We start from the raw sequence: 17,578 nt of genomic DNA on the forward strand, positions 1-17,578 counted from the left end.
TTGAAGTTAGAATAAAAATTTTTGGCAGGAAGACAGAGGAGAGACTGCCAAGGTGTCTGCTAGCATCCCAGCGTGGGATGCGGCGTGGGCTCCTACTGCTGTAGGAGCCACGGCTCGGTGCAGGGGGTCACGCCGCAGCCTTCCCCTGGTCCCCACACTGGGCGGGCTTTCTCCAGACACAGGTTCTGACAATTGGACCTGACAGCAGAAGCCCAACATCTACATTTGTTTTTCACTAATAATACTGGCGTGTTCTGGTTTCCGACACGTAGCCTGCAGAGAGCACTCCTGATTATCTGTGGCACTAGGGTACAAACTCTTAATGGGAAACTTCAGGTGCCTGTCAGTGTGTGAGGCTAACCTTTCCTTCTGGCTAGAAATTAATGGTACTCTCCTATTGGATTCTTGTAGTCAGAGGCCAGAGTGTTTTAAAGCATCACATTTCTACTTCCCAATAATTAGAAAATGCCATCGACCAACTGTCAAGCATCACCGGGAGGTCAACGCTTCTTGGTGATCAATAATCCTGTAAATAATAGGACACATTTCAGGTGAAGGGCAGTGACTATGGACAGAATGATGGGAAGACCTTTCTCTCATGTTGGGCTAGCAATGACTACCTATTTTAACCACTGTGGAGACAAGGATTAACAAGTCTGATGAGGAACCTTCACCGAATGTTGTAACTATATTATAAGGTCAAAGGGATTATATTTTGATTTTTGAACTGATGTTTCAAAGGAAATTTTGGTTTTCATGCCCAAACTATTGAGTTCAGTAAGAGAGATTCCAGCCATACTCCTGAAAGACAAAGATGGTCAGGAACAGAGCATGGTGCTTTGTCTTGACGTGAGTTAGCGAATAAAATCTTGTACATTTAGAATGAGTAGTGAGCACTCAGACAACACGGGTAGTATTCAACTGAATTTGGTTGATTGAGGGCCATACAGGGCTTGGCCAAACTTCTTCAAGTGCTCTTATGCCTGGGCCCAACTTAAAGCCAGCCAGAGCAGCTCAGGCCTTAGGATTTAGGAAACTTTAAGCCGAGATGTCTCTGCTGTTCTATTAAAACATAATCATGCAGGAAGGGGCAAGGAGCGATGGAGATGTTCTGCCAATCTGGCCATTTACTACTGTTTTTCTGGCAGGAGGCTTCTAGCATAGGTGCCAGGAGTGGGGTAGTTTTAGCCAAACCACAGGATAGGGTTGCCCTGGGACCAAGTGCCAGCAAACACCTTCCAGAACAAACACAGAGTGAAGTTTCAAAAGGGCCAGATCGGGCAACCTGTCTCAGAGTCTGTTTCCATGGATACTGGAAAGCTGAGTGGTATTTCTAAGGTGAGGGCTTCTGGGAAGTAGCTTATTGACACAGAAGCAGGTGGTGACAGTCACAGGAGGCTAAGCTGGTGGCTGGGTGGGTGTCCTGCCCTGGCTCTGCGTAATCTCTCAATGCCCCAGTTACAAAGTAGTATCTTTTTCCTACATTGATTGGGTGGGTTAAATGAAATGATGCACATAAAGTGTTTATAAAATAGATGACATTAGCAAGACAGGAAACAACGTGTGTTGGAGAGGATGTGGAGAAAGGGGAACCCTCTTACACGGTTGGTGGGAATGCAAGTTGGTGCAGCCACTTGGAGAACAGTGTGGAGATTCCTCAAGAAATTAAAAATAGAGCTTCCCTATGACCCTGAAATTGCACTGCTGGGTATTTACCCCAAAGATACAGATGTAGTGAAAAGAAGAGCCTTCTGTACCCCAATGTTTATAACAGCAATGGCCACGGTTGCCAAACTGTGGAAAGAACCAAGATGCCCTTCAACGGACGAATGGATAAGGAAGATGTGGTCCATATACACGATGGAGTATTATGCCTCCACCAGAAAGGATGAATACCCAACTTTTGTAGCAACATGGACGGGACTGGAAGAGATTATGCTGAGTGAAATAAGTCAAGCAGAGAGAGTCAATTATCATATGGTTTCACTTATTTGTGGAGCATAACAAAGAACATGGAGGACATGGGGAGATGGAGAGGAGAAGGGAGTTGAGGGAAATTGGAAGGGGAGGTGAACCATGAGAGACTATGGACTCTGAAAAACAACCTGAAGGTCTAGAAAGGGCGGGCGGTGGGAGGTTGGGGGAACAAGGTGGTGGGTATTAGGGAGGGCACGTGTTGCATGGAACACTGGGTGTGGTGCAAAAACAATGAACACTGTTATGCTGAAAAGAAAAAAATAGTAAAGTGGTATATGTTTAAAAAAATAGATGACATTAGAGAGCCCTCAGTAAACGTGAGCTCTTCTTCTGATCATTATTGCAACGGGAATATAAAGTCTCTGATTCTGGAATGAATACATCTGTGGCAGGAGGCAATGTGGAATGGCAGATTTTGAATGGGGAGGGCTGGAAGGAGTCAGGACAGTGGGGTTCTGGGAGAACCAGACATGGAAGTCCTCCAAGTGAAATGCAGATCTGGGTGTTTCCCAAAGCACTGCCAAGGAACCCATTCCAGGACGTCTGCAGGGTGCTGAGGAATGGTGAAGAGGTGGCCCGTGCAAAGACACTTGTATGTTAAATGCTAAGTAGAGACTAAATGTTTTCTTGAATGAAGACCTTATTGGAGCTGAAGAAGGCACTGAGTGGATTTCCAGAGTGGGGCTTTAGTGTGTGGTCCTTCTAGGTTTATTTGATTGCAGGTGTTTGTTCTTTGGAGGATCAACCATAGTATCTCCAGGAAAGACCCAACATGGATCAAGGTTGGGGAACTCCTGTTTCAGGTGACCTCTGAGCTACATGTGAGTTAATTTCCCCTCCACATTTGCTGGTATTTATTATTATCCTCAATAACAATCATCTCCCTTCTACCTTTGCTCATGTAGCTCTCAAGATGTTCCCACAATTCCTGGGGTTTGGGCTGAGAGGGCATGGCTGTACCAGACACATTGTGTGAAGTCATGAACAAGGACCCTTACCGATGGTCTCCATTGTGTCTCTCTCTTCAATCAAAAGCTGAGCCCTGGGTATGTCAATGTGCATCCTCAAGGTCTGCTGTTGCTTGCTCAAGGTGTCCGAAGTCCGGGTGTTCTTACTGGGGATAAAATAGAGGGGACTTATGAACAAACACAGTTCAGACTTACATGATGCCGGCAGGTGCTTATATATCAACTGGGTTTAGCGTCGAATTATTTGAATACCTTGTGGGAAGGGGAAGGGAAAAAAAGCAAGGAAGGAAAAGGGGGAAAGGAGAAGGAAAAAATATTTTTCCTTTTTTCAAATGACATTTATAATATTAACCTTCAACAATCAGTTGCGAGATTCAAAGAATGAAAACTGTCAATAGAAATTGGTTCCATTTTGATAGAACTTTTGGAATTTCCCCTTTCTCGTGTAATGCTAAGTAAAACAAACAAGAAAAAAAGGTGATTTTTAAACCAGCAACACTTCCATTTGTCAGACATGAGATGTTCCAGTGGTGGCAAGGGAGAAAGCATGTACGCTGGCTGCTCATTGCGGGGGGGGGGGGGGGGGTTCTACTAATGGATTTGTATTTATATCTGGTGCCATTTTATTTTTGTTCCAGTGACAAATCTTAAACCGTGTTAACTTCCCTGACACTAGTTTATCCTAACTCATATCACATTTTAGAAGTAAAAACAAAACCCATCTACTGTAAGAATTTGTGTACCAGAAAATTACTCTCAGAGTGAGCTGTCTTCTAGAAGTAAATGAAAATAGGTGGTAAAATGGCATGGGATAATCAAATTCAGTCAAAGCCTACAGGAAAAAAAATAATCTGCATATTTCACAAAACACACAAAAAGTCAATAAAGGCTTTAATTAGAAATCTGTGTCCCAGGAGGGGTTGTGCAGTCTTTACAGAGTTGTAAGGATTGGGAAGATTTCAAAATAATGTAGAGCTGACCCTGGGAGAGCACAGGTTTGAACTGGAGGGACCCACGTACATGTGGATTTTTCTCCATCAACACAGTCTGGTACTGTGATATTTTCTCTTCCGTATGGTTTCCCTAATAGCATTTTTTCTCTAGCTTATTTTACTGTAAGAATGCAGTGTATAATACATAGAGTATGCAAAACATGTGTTAACAGAGTGTTTATGTTATGGGTCAGGCTTCTGGTCAACAGTAGGCTAGTAGCAGTGAAGTTTTGGGGAAATCGAGAGTTATGTGTGGATTTTCAACTGTATGGGGGGTCAACACCCATAATGCCTGCATTCAAGGGTCACCTGTATATCCAAACAACTTCTCAGGAGCAACAATCATTCAAAATAATTCATTGATGCGATAAACTATGGCATCCATAAATCCAGCCAAAATCAACTTTGAGAAAGATTTCTACTTCTCTCGACGATTTACCGCTGCATTAGTTACTTTTAGTAGAAAACGATAAGAGGGTATCCATACTATAACTGAAATGTTTTTCTTCTCAACTAAGCGTTCACCAGGAGTCCTGGATCCTTTCTTGTTGACGACGACTCACCTACCTCTGAACCCTGTAGCTGAAGGAATGTTAATAATCTGAAGGTCAAGTTCACACAAGGACCCCTGTAGACATTTACATGTTGAAGGCTGGGGTGATATTCTGAATATTTTGTAATGGCCCTTCCCTCATTTGAGTATAAACAAAACAACCTATAGAAACGATAGCTTCCGAAAGGTGCTTTCATTCCTACTTAGGACTTGATCTTGAACCAGATTTCTTGCTCTGCAGAGGAGTAACTGGGTTATGTAGCTAGCGCATGCTAATTATGCAGAGCCCAAATTCAAACGTTTGGCCTGAATTTCTCACATGGTCTATATGCTTTTTGAAATTATTTACTCAACTGCACTTTCACTGTATGTGTGTGTGTGTGTGTGTGTGTGTGTGTGTGTTTTACAGCACAGACTCTAATACTTGTGTGAAATGAAGAACATTTTGGTGACTTGGGGGCTGCCGTTTAGACAAGCTCTATTTCCACAAAAACAGATGGGGAACTGCTCCTCTGTGAGTATCTGAAAGGTCTGTTTAGAAACTCCACTAGGGACTTGAGCTTGTCCTTGCACCAAAAATAGAAATGTGAGCTAGTTCCTTCTGCTCCTCATGAATAGTTATGAGGCAGTCCGCGGCTGCTCTATTAAACACTATGAAGCCAAGCGCAGACTGTACTTAACAATAAGGGGACCACTGTCAGGCTGACACGGGAAGCATGCTAAATAGCCACTGTGCCCCACTGCGGTGGGCGCGAGGACTTAGAATATGGTTGAACTTCATAGACAAAGACAATGAAAGCTGGAAGTAAATTTCTCCTCCTCCTTGAAGGAATGCATGCTGTCTTTAGCCTGTAGCAAAAGGCACGAACATGGCCTAACAAACCTTGAGCTTCAGGAGCTAGCTCTTCCTCTCTCCCTTCGCACTGTTGTCCCCCTTGCTTTGAGGAAGTGGCCATGTGGCTCCCTCCCTGGCTTCAGGGCTTGATGCAGGTGCTGTCTTCTCAATGGAGGCTGGCCCAGCTCTGGGCACTGCCTATGATTCCCCTACCCGCCCTCTGTTGCGTTTTGTTTCCTCAGCACTGAAAACTCTGGCCCATATGTTTAATTGACTTATCTCGTTTGTGATCTGTCTCTTCCGCTGGGATAGGAGCTCTTCAAGGGGTAGCCCCTTCTGTTCTGCCCCTACATATCCCTGCGACTTAGAGCAGTATGTGGTCGGAGTAGGTGCTCAATAAATGTTTGTTGAAGCTTGTTGAATAAATCCTGTTGTTCGGGGGTACAGTGGCAGTGAGTGACAAGTCCCAGAGGCAGTAATATTCTTCTCATTTAATGGGTTATTAGGTCTCAGCTTTCTTAATGTGGCTGCCATAGTCCATAATCTATGGATCTAGGAAGGCTGAATCTCTAAAATTACAATAATTGGTCATTAAAACAGCAGCAAAACTTCTCCCCCACCAAAAAACCCCCCCAAAACAAAAACAACAACAAAAAACCACCTATTTGAGGTAAACTCATTGGTGAAAAGATTCTGGATGTTTTCACTATAGGAACAAAATTGCATCTTTTTCTGATACGGGATCATGCCAAATATGTTAGTTATTTTTGAAATATAATCTTCCACTATCCATTTGCCCTCTGGTTGTCTGATTAAAATGACAGAGAGCTGACCCTCATTCACTGAATATGGTATTTCCCAGCTTAGCCAATAAATTACTTGCAGTTTTTAAAACTCTTTAAAGTCTTAATATTTCCTTAAGCTCTGTGAGGAAAAAAAAACTAATGAAAAAGTCTGCACATCACCCACCTTCCCAAATATGATATGAAACATTCCATAAGTTTAGAATAACTAACTGTAGGGCTATCAGGAACTCATTATAATAGTTTGGTGTTGTTGGTTTTTTTTTTTACTCTGTGTCTTAAAATAGGAACATCAAAAAGGCTAAACTCATTTACATTCACAGTTTGAACCCTTCTCCACGCTTTTCCACTTTCAACTCTGAATAGTACTGGTCTTTGGATGTTAACCACGTATTGGCTAATGCCTTAGAGCAGCCTAGTCTTACCTCTTAGAAGGCTGGTATTTTGCTTTAAATTACGTTCACATCATCATAAAAGAAAGAAAATCCTTTCTATCTTGGGCCTGGTGGGTAAAGCCTCTCTTCTCTCTCTGTGGGGGGTGATTTGCTTGGGTGAAACAGAGGCCAGAGGCGTATGCAGGAGCACGAAGCCCTGGGAAGGGAGGCGGGGGATGACACCGTGTGGGGGATACCCTGGCACGAGCTCATCTGTGTTTGTCCCACAGTAGCATCTGCCTTCCTGGCCCTCGGACAGCGAATCCCACTAAAGTCTGCAGATACACTTTTTGTGGAACATGGTTGGAAAATATGTCATCTTCACCACGATCCTGGAATGGTAAAGCTAGGAACAATGGCAAATTGTTAGCTTTAGATGTGGAAAGTAGAGCACACAGGGGGAAAATGACTGGCCCAAGATCCCAGAACCAGCACGTGGCAACATGAAGTGAGGTCTGCAATGCAGGCGTGGGGCTCTATGTTCTCACTGCACCAGCCTGCCAAGTTCTCCATTTCCCACGCAAGCAGCCGCGAAGATGAGAGACAGCAGTTCTGTAGCCTTCTCTACACAAAGAGATGTGAATTGCATCAATTTTCTGGACCGCATTCAAAATATGGTTGGCCCTCCGATCTCCAGGCACGTGACTGGGTCTTTTGATGCTTGGCCCCACCAACTTGCCAAGCTCAAATTGAACTGACCCTTCAGGATGAAAAGCATTGTGTTACTTTATTAATCCTATAAAAATTCACCTATTTGAGAAGCTTGGAAATTCTCTCCCTTTTCAATCCTGTACCCTCTGGGGGAAAACCACCTCAACTACCTTAAGTGGAAGTATTATTAGCTTGAATGGTCCTAATTTCATGTTGGCTACTGTTAACCTCAAATACCACTATTAATTCCTGTTTTGCTCAGCAGGGTTGACCTATTAACCAAGAAGATGATTTTTGATGTCTCCCTTGGGTCTAATAAGAAGGGGGAGGGATGCATTCTAGGACATCAGAGAAGCTAATACCAACTCATCCTAACCAAACAGATGTTGAACATGTCAGAAAACACAGATTTCAGTGTCATAGGCTTTGGGCAAAGACACGATCTCTGGTTGAAGATTGGTGGAAGGAAGTGGCTGGAAGGTCTCTGGGAGGGCTGCAGGACGTAGGCTGTGGTACAAACCATGAAGTGGACTGGGGTAGAGACAGGGATGGTGACCTGTTACACAGAGCAGAAGTCACGCCCAGTCTACAGGGGTCACTTGATGGACTTCCGGACAGACTTTATCTCTATGCTGTGCCTAGTATGGTCAGAATATTTTCAACAGAAGTCGGAAAACCACAATTTTATATGAAATCTCTTAGGAGGGCAAGTGATGTGATGAGCACTGGGTGTTATACACAATTAATGAGTCACTGAACACTACATCAGAAACTAATGTGTTTCTAATATGTTAGCTAATTGAACATAATTATAAAAGAAAAGAAAGAGAAAAGAAATCTCTTGATTTCTAAATGTCATCAGTGAGTTCATATTTTTAAGTCTACATTGGAAAGTTCATTTTGTTTGGTAAATAAGCTATTATAAATTGATGACTGGCTTCTTTTGCTTGTTTGTTTTTCAGATGTTCTGTCAGATTTGCTCTGCACAGGTGCATGTGTGTCTGCATGCCTTCCATGTGACCACAAAAAATGTCCCAATAGGGGTTAGGGGGATAGGAGAAGAATAAATGAAACAAGATGGGATTGGGAGGGAGACAAACCATAAATGACTCTTAATCTCACAAAACAAACTGGGGGTTGCTGGGGGGAGGTGGGGTTGGGAGAGGGGGAGGGGGTTATGGACATTGGGGAGGGTATGTGCTATCGTGAGTGCTGAGAAGTGTGTAAACCTGGCGATTCACAGACCTGTACCCCTGGGGATAAAAATACATTATATGTTTATAAAAAAAATATTGGAAGGGGAGGCGAACCATGAGAGACTATGGACTCTGAAAAACAACCTGAGGGTTTTGAAGGGTCAGGGGTGGGAGGTTGGGGGAACAGGTGGTGGGTAATAGGGAGGGCACGTTTTGCATGGAGCACTGGGTGTTGTGCAAAAACAATGAATACTGTTATGCTGAAAAAATAAATAAATTAAAAATAAATAAATAAATAACCAAAAAAAAATGTCCCAATACTTGCTTAGGAAACACTTACAGACTTGCATTAGAGCAACGCAAGGCATTTTATATAGATTTTCATATTCTTCTCATGCAAATTTGATCTAGAAGGATGGGTCAAAGACCCATTATGAAAGATACATATTACAGGCCATTTGCATTTCTGAGTTCTTCTCTGAGGTCTAGATTCCTGCTACCAGCTAACTGACACTTTCACTGGACACTTGGGAAGCATCCTGAATTCAAGATGACCTGTACGAGCCTTTTCATTCCTATCAACATTCCCCTTTTCCTGTCCTAAAAAAAAAAAAAAAGTCTCTACACTGCATCTATCTTCCTAATCCCTAACCTTAGCAAATGACACTTATATTTATTTAATTCTTCACTCCAAATATTTCAGAGTAATCCTGAGTCCTCCATATCCATATACAATGCACATAGTTTTAAAACACAGCATGACCAGGGTGCTTGGGTGGCTCAGTTGGTTAAGCAACAGCCTTTGGCTCAGGTCATGATCCTGGAGTCCCGGGATCAAGTCCTGCATTGGGCTCCCTGCTTGGAGGGGAGTCTGCTTCTCCCTCTTACTCTTTCCCCTCTCATGTTCTCTCTCTCTCACTACCTCTCTCAAATAAGTAAATAACATCTTTAAAACAAAACAAAACAAAAAACCACGTATGACCAAACAGATGTCTGTGGAAAATGTAACCTATGAGCCAACGGCAGTTGACCTCTGCCTTGGGTCTTCAAAGATGCTGGTGACATATGGGCTGGGGGCTCGTTGTGAATAATAATAAAAAAGTACCAATTTATATGAAAAAATGCAGAAAGATGTTAAATCCAACTGTGGTGAGATGGGGAGTAGGAGAGACCCCATAACCCATCCTCTTTTTCTCCTACAGTGAACATCCTAAAATGGCAGCACCATTAGGGTTCCTGACATTTTTCTTATCTGATTTCCAGACTCTAAGTACCCTTTTTCACTTTTGGTTTAATCATTACAATATAAAAAAATGCAAATACTGGGGTGTGTTCTGCAGCGGTGAAAAATCACTTGTTTATTCAACTGCCACTATTCATTCACCAGGTCCAGTGCTGGTATTTCTAACAGGAGGAGGACGCATCAGGCTATGGCCTCCAAGACCAGACAGTGAATAGATACTTGCAGCAGAAGTGGGTGAGTGCTCTAGGGCAGCGGCGCTCCCAGTGCCATGGGAGCTGAGGGCAAGGAGGATCTTTCCTGATCATCCCATCTCCTTAGAAGAGCGCAGTGCACAGTGCATTTCCTTCTTAAAAGAAACTTAAGTTCAATTAGCCAACATAGTATACCATTAGTTTTTGGTGTAGTATTTAATGATCCATTAGTTGTATATAATATCCAAAGCCATTTTTTTTTTCATTCGATTAACTGTTAAAGAAGAAGGCTCAACCCCAAAGTTGGTATATTTGGGTGCAAACAAAACCAAAGCTACTTCCTTATAATGTGTCCTTTATTACAGCTTAATGGGAAACATTCCACTGGGTGAGTCTGGTCAACCAGAAAACTACCAATGGCATGTGGAAAAGTATATTATTTGGTATCTATAAATCCTATTAGGCCTCATATGGATATTTGGTACATAGAATAAACTTTATGTGTCAAAAATAAAAAGTGCTATCAATTTCAGAAAATTATTTAAAAAACCACTAAAACAAGTTGGACATTATTCTTTTAAACATGATATCTGAGATGGTAGGTTTTGTTCTTACCTCATGAGCATTTCAGCTAAACTCTTTGCATCTGGGGAAAGAAAGTTAATATTATTAGTACATGATAAACAACTCATTAACATTCACTTAGGCATTTATGACAAATATTTTACAGTCAGATGGCAATAGCCATTTTAAAATGTACCTGTAAATCCATATATTACTACTAAGAACCAAAAGTTTAGTGGATTCCTGATTTCTTCTCCCTGAGAGAATATATTTAATATTTTGATATATATATACTTGAAATATACATTTTTAAAATATATACATATATATACATATACATAAATATATATTTCAAAAAAGTATAATACTTTAGGACCATAAAAATTCTCAGACACCTGCTAAAATCTCTTTACAGTGTATATATTTGCCAATTTTTGAAAACCCAATTTAATTTCAGTAGTCAGAAAATTAACATTTTCAAGCTAGTTTATTTATGTAGTACACATTCTACTCTTTTTGTTATCTGAAAAACAACCTGAGGGTTTTGAAGGGACGGGAGGCAGGAGGTTGGGGAAGCCAGGTGGTGGGTATTAAGGAGGGCACGTATTGCATGGAGCACTGGGTGTGGTGCAAAAACAATGAATTCTGTTACACTGAAAAGAAATAAAAAATAGTGATAAAAAATAAAAAATTAAAAATGTATCATAGTATAGATAACTTTAAGAAAGCATTATTATAGAGATGTAACTGCCTAAGGTTGATTAAAGAATTATGTAAATGGCATATCTTGTGTCTAGATGTTTATTTCAAATTCCAAAGTAAAAAATTTTCTCTATTTTTTTGTCTGAGGACATTGTTTACTAAGATTTGGTTACCACTCTGACAAAAGAAATTATGTCTAAAAATTATGTAGAAAAAAAATTCTACATTTTTGGTGGCATTGCTTTGAAATTCTCATCTCCCTTAAATTATAATTTGTTTTTCTTTTTACACATTTTGTCCTGGCAAAAGATGAATGTTTCCTTTCTTAGAATACAAAAGCCCTCTTCTTGTTTTTTTTTTTCCTATTGCTTTTTAAAAAGTCTTGATGTTAACTGTAGTATTCAATAAACAGAACTTTCTGGAAATGGATTCAGCTATGTGACTGGCTCTATAGTGGAGAAATGCAAATGCTGGAGTATTTTCATTTCATTTTCATCTTTGGGGGCCGACATTTAAGTGCAATCATTATCATGTCAGAGGAGCATGGGATTACCAAGGGGCCAGGGGCGTGGGCAGTCAGGGGGATAACCACCCATGGGCTGGTGCCTCCATGAAGCAAGGCTCAGTCCTTCAAGTCGGCCATGCCAGCTCCCATCCAACCTCACAACGGGGCTCTGGTTTTGTGCACAGATGGGTTCAGTCTGGGAAATGAAACACTGCCTTCTACCCCACCCATATGGTGAAGCAAAGAAAGCAAACCAGCTTTTAACTTCCTAGTTCATGTCTTTCTCTGCAAAGACCAAGCAGATATGAGTTTCTTCTCTTCCTGAATGATTTAACTCTTGCAAAGTAAATATATATATATATATCGTGCCAAAAGCGTGGGATTAATTAGCTCTATGTAACAGCCAAGCAGTGGCTAGCTCAACAGTCTAAAGAAGAGGGGGAAATGTAAGGAGTCCACACTGTACTTCAGCTCGTGATTGGAAGGTAAGTCAGCCTCCGGCGTCTTCAGAATGGAACTGGTTTCCTCATCTTGCTCATTATCATCATGCTTTTTCTGTTCCTGAAGTCAGCACATTTTCTGTCCCATGATTTTCTTTACATCCATGTGCTAAGGAATTGCAGCACCCGACACATGGGTGAGGAGCAGCTCTCAAACACCAGCTTGCTTTAACTGCAAGTTCTCTTTATCCACAACTAGCAGGCGTCTTCACTGTGGCTATGCTGGTCCACAGCTGCAGGCACCCTGAACCATGCTTCCCTCGGCTTATCATCTCGCAATACACCCCTTTCTCTTCCTGTCTGGCTACTATGTCCTCCTCCTGATTTCCTCTGAAATTCTGAGAAAAACGCCATTATTTGAAGTATACTTCTGTGAGTTCACCTTCAAATGTCACCAGTAGAATTTCACTCGCAGTGATGGGGGTTCAACAGCACAGGGGGCACTGGGGACTGAGTGCGAATGTCTTCTGGGAGTGGCCACAGGGTGGGCTGTGGTCAAAACGGAGCATGCACTAGGAATCTGGATGTGTCAGTCTCTGCCTGGGAATTACCATGCCCTCCTTCAGAAACCAGGAAATGGAGACCCAGATACATTCCATAATCTGCTGCAGGTGAGCGGGAATTCATAACCAGTGTCTGTTGGTTCAAACTTTTTTTCCATCACTATCCTTAACTACGGCCACAGCCATCAAGTTTAGGTCAACCTGAACATTGACACTCAGTGTCAATCTGGAAAAATCCAAGACTGCCCCAACTTTAAAGGGACCATGGGACCCAGGGAGCATAGACTCCAACGGGAAGAGAGCTCCATGGCACAAAATCCTGGAATTCAAGCTCCTTCAGGGAACAAGGAGTAGGTCAGTTTGACTGGAGAGAGAAGTTTCCAAGCATGGTTGTGAGTTGAGGTTGGTCAAGGCATAAGGAAATGAGTTGGTGTGACTTTGTGTCACTGGCTGTAGTCCGGACCAAGAGGAGAAGTGGAAGGAGGGAAGAGGTGGTGATGGGTGGGTATGGTTGCTGTGTACTAATGCTGATCCATCCAGAGTGTGTGGAATGGGGGCTGGGGACGGGGACTTGGTGGTGAAGGTGAGAGGCTGGGAGGATTGGCTGCATGAGGATGGGGGTGGGGAGCATCTGACGCTTGAGCAGATGGATGGGGTCTGCAAGAATCGGGACCTGCTGGGTGTGGAGGGGACCAGCGGAGGGGCTGCAGGGAGTCCCGGGAAATTGGGGATATGCAGGGCTAGGTGCAGGGTCACACAAGCCACAGTACAGGAGTCTGGAAGGACATGGAAGCAGCAATGCGGTTGGAGCCGGAAAGCTTGGCTTCGATCCCACCACAGTACTCGACCATGTTAGTGTCAGCGGTGGGACGGGAGGGGAGGCTGTTCAAGGCAGGACTGGAATCGAGTTTGAAAGAGATGTCAGGACTGAGATGGGGCTCAGGGTCTTCATATTCAGGTAGGGACAATGAAACGAGATGGCAAAACCTGGGACACACTTTTGTTTAGGGTGAGAACAGAGTCTGGGGCACGCGAAGAACATGAGAGTCATGAAATCGTGAAATCGCAAGAGCACGAAAGACTCTTCAAGTCAGCCCTGCAGTAAACGTTTGCCTCTCTCCACCGTGTCTTGGGCAGATACTCAAACGACCTGGGACACCGAGCACTCCAGGGACGAGTTGGTGCTGTTGCCCACCTCCCCTCTCAGGTCTGACTCGCTATCAAGTCTGCTGATCTGTCACCTCAACATGTCCCCGTGGGACATTTGCTTTTTTCTCTCTGCTCAGTTGGAATCTCACGACGCGTCAGCAGCCCCTCCCGAGCCTCCCCACCTCCAGGGTGTCAGTTCTCCGAGTGACACGCACCTGCAAGAAGGGGGATGGACCTGAAACACACCCTTCACTGTATCACGCTTGCACTTTGCAGCTCTCAAAGGGACATCCCTGCCAATAGAAATCAGCACAGAGCAACAGCCTTCGCGTGCTGGTCCTAAACGATCTTTCCAGCCCCGCTGCCCTCATGTCCAGCCTTCAGCCCGAGGTTCTAACTCTTGCGTTCTCTGCAGACCGTATGATGGGGCTCCTGGGAAGCTTCCTTTGTCGCTGCATCACATTCAGACGTGACTTGCACTGTGAAGCCCCTCAAGCCCCTCCGGGTGAAGCTGGTGCCTTGGTTCTCTGGCCTTCAGGCACCCTTCTGCACCGTGTCCAGCACAGCCTCTCCCACTTGACATGGTGTCTTCCAGTTCCCATGTCCTCTCTCCATCCATTGGCTGAGACATCTTCCTCTCCAGGCTCAGTCCGGTCCCTGCTAGGCACACCAGCTTTTCCTGGGGATAGGCTTCATTGTGAGACACATCTTTGTGCTCTTGTGCTGAGATCCCTTGATGTAATTTCTACCTGGACGTAATGAGGACACCTGGAGCCATTCACAAGCCATGCGAGTATCTCCAACAGCTGTGAGCCACCTGTCTTTTTTCCAAGTTGAAGTTTCTAATTTTCTCCATCCCTCCTCAGGTGGCATAATTTCTAGGTAATTCTCTTTCTGAGAATCTCTTCTGTGAAAGATCTATGATTTTTTATTGTCCTTCATTAAATGAGGCCCAGCGCAGAAACTGGTCGTTTTTTGATATTCTCCTTCTCCCACACCTGTGAGGACGCAGGGCTCATTATGTGGGTTGCAAATGAGTTTTTACAAGTTATGCAGATTTTTCAATGATCCCTATTACATTTTATCTCTTTTGTTCCAGCCTTTCAAAAACTCTTCAAATTTGGAGTCTTTCCATTAATACATTCGCTTTCCCTCTTGGCGTTCTGCCACCTCTAAAATGGACTCAGCCTGCCCAGACTTCAACCTGGCACTCCATTATTAGCCCCATCCAAATGCTAGTGGAGTTTGTCTGGGCCTCTGCGGATCCCTATAATTCCCTGATTGCTCACAAAACATGCTTCCTATAACCTAGACTACTTTATTTCAATCTGTAATTTCTAGAATTTACTGTTTTTGAAAATGGGTATGGAATATAACTAGTTTGCAACACCTTTAATTTGACTGTTCAAAGATTATCCAGAAATATTTTGGGATTATTTCGGGAAAATATTTATCCAGAATCCTAGGACATCATGATTTGGGGTCTAGGGACCAGTACTACATGATATCCTTCCTAGTAATTCCTACGAGGAAAGAGTCTTCTCCTTCAGTGTATCATCATAGCATTTACTGGTGTCCATATTATGTGGCTCACCATTTAGAATTCTTGCAATAGTTTATTGTAAACATGCCTTCCTTTCTACTAGCAAGAGGTAAGAACTATTATTTTATGCAATTTCCCCTCCTTTGCTCCCATAATGACTAGAACATAGTAGGTTTTGAAAGAATAAGTCAATTTAAATAATCAGAGGCTCTGATTATTTTCTTAAGCTCCTTCCTTCCTTTTCTCATTCCTTCCTTTCTCCCTTCCTTTTCTCCTTTTCTTTCCCTCCCTCTCTTCCCTCTTCTATCCTATCCTCCTTCCTGTTCCCTCTCTGTCCTTTTCTTCCTTTTTTATAATTCTTCTTCCAAATTTTATGGGTTGAATAGCACTTCTCTTGTGCATATGAAAGCGCAGCAGACATTGAGTCGTTCTTTCTACCTGCCATCTGTTAATATGAGAACATCATCTCAAGTCTTGTTCTTGCTAAACGGTCTCTTGTGTTGCCTGTCACATTTTTTCCCCACAAATCTCAGCTCAATCTGAGATTTAGACTTTGTGACACCTTTCCTAAAGTCCTTTGCTACTCCTACATATCCAGCCTTGGCTCTGTGTTTCCCCGTTAATCTTCTGGGCTTGGGCGTGATAGAGAAATATCACCGGGATATTTGGAAGGAAGGGATTTCAAAAAATAACATTTGCAATGAGTCCTAGCAAACGGTATCTGGTAGGAGAATTTGGTGATTAGGAGAGAACTGGTCATCTGCCTTCAGGGGAGCATTTGGGGGTGGGGTGGCAGTGAGACCGTGAGGGTTCAGGAGCTGGTGAGAAGCAATGCTGCTGAGTGTAGAATCATCTTTCAATAATCCAGTGAGGAGAAGCAGCAGAGATAAGGGCATCAGGCAGAAGATATGGAAGATAGAAGTATTGACTATAGAAATAAAAAAACCAAATTATTTTCCATGGGAAAAATAAAATTAGAAAGTGACTGTTGATTCTGTGTTGATATACCTTCTAACTTCAGGCTTCACTGACAACCCTTTCAAAGCCAACCCTACTGAAGGGACATCCAGTTTCTTTTTTGACCATTCCCAGATCTGAGGAAGTTTCATGGAAAGAGAACTGGGATAGGGCAGTAGCGAGCTGGGTGCTCTCTCTAGCTCCAACCTGATATGTGATTTTGGACAAGTTCCTTTAAGTTTCCATATCAGCAAAATAGGGCGTAATATACCACCAAGTTTATACACCACCTGTTTGCACTGCTGTGGAGAGACTGAGACGAGGCAGCATCGCGTAAAGTGTTACGGAGGAGGAGGAAGGGGAAAAAGTAGAAGATAGTCCTCTATTGATCACCGCATGACTCAGTGGGCTCTCGGGAAGAGGCACCCTTGTTGGGTTACGAGTACTACAGTGTGGTTTCGCCCCGCTCCCGTGTTCTTTTTGTGGACCACTCTTCCCTTCGTGGGTCTGCGCACAGCACAGAGGTTCTCGCCCACCAGGCAGCACCACCACAGGGCGTCAGGGGAGCTCAAGGCAAGCCTCAAACACCACAGTTGTGCCAACCCAGAGTCTGGGCCGTTCTCATACTTTGCGGGCCCAAATGTTTCCTTAAAAAAGAGAAATCCCATCATCGCCACGTGACTACACTTTCATTTTGACATTCTGGTTAGGTAGAGCGGGACTTGCTTAGCTTCACCCTGCTGTTGGGAAGGGACTAGCCCCCCCCCACCCCCGAAATGAACACCAGCATGGGAGTAGCAGATTTTACCTAGATTTACAATCCTATCAAGCGTTCTTCGTAAGCTCCCTGACAACAGTCCCTGCTTTTCTGTGAAATTGAAATGGATCTCATAAAGTAGCTTTTTTCATAAGGGCTATGAATCTGCATTTATATATATATTTTTTACCGGATGACAAATAGGACTTCCAATCATCAGTGTGCTATGAAAGCTGATCCCAAAAACCACAACTAAGTAAATATCCAAAAAAGAAAACCCTATATACTTGCAATCTGAGAAAACTGCAAGTACAAACACAGACCAACTAGAATACCCAGGTGGGGGAGGCGCCAGGACCGACGCCGGCTCTCTCCGTCCTGACGGCCTGCTCTCGGTCTCTCACTCCACTAGTTGCCCTTGGCTTGGCCCTGCCGCCGTCCTGATGTTCTTTTGCTCCCCACCCTCTGACACAGAAGCTCCTTTTATTCAATTCTCCCATTGCAAATTTGGAGTTTTGAAATAATAATTTTGTTAAGAAATTAAGGTTTAAATAA

General features: G+C 43.3%; 1 protein-coding gene across 1 annotated transcript in view; it reads right to left on the bottom strand.

Moving 5' to 3' along the window:
• Nucleotides 1–17,578, bottom strand: part of DSCAM (DS cell adhesion molecule) — an 818,243-nt gene that overhangs the window by 25,910 nt on the left and 774,755 nt on the right. The window contains exons 28-29 of the mRNA XM_046001392.1: nt 10,459–10,489; nt 2,976–3,091 (exon numbers count right to left, since the gene is read on the bottom strand). Coding sequence (XP_045857348.1) covers nt 2,976–3,091; nt 10,459–10,489 — 147 coding nt within the window. The remainder of the gene's footprint in view (nt 1–2,975; nt 3,092–10,458; nt 10,490–17,578) is intronic.

The sequence above is a fragment of the Meles meles genome, chromosome 4 (genome assembly GCF_922984935.1).
Source record: "Meles meles chromosome 4, mMelMel3.1 paternal haplotype, whole genome shotgun sequence".
NCBI classification, from domain to species: domain Eukaryota; kingdom Metazoa; phylum Chordata; class Mammalia; order Carnivora; family Mustelidae; genus Meles; species Meles meles.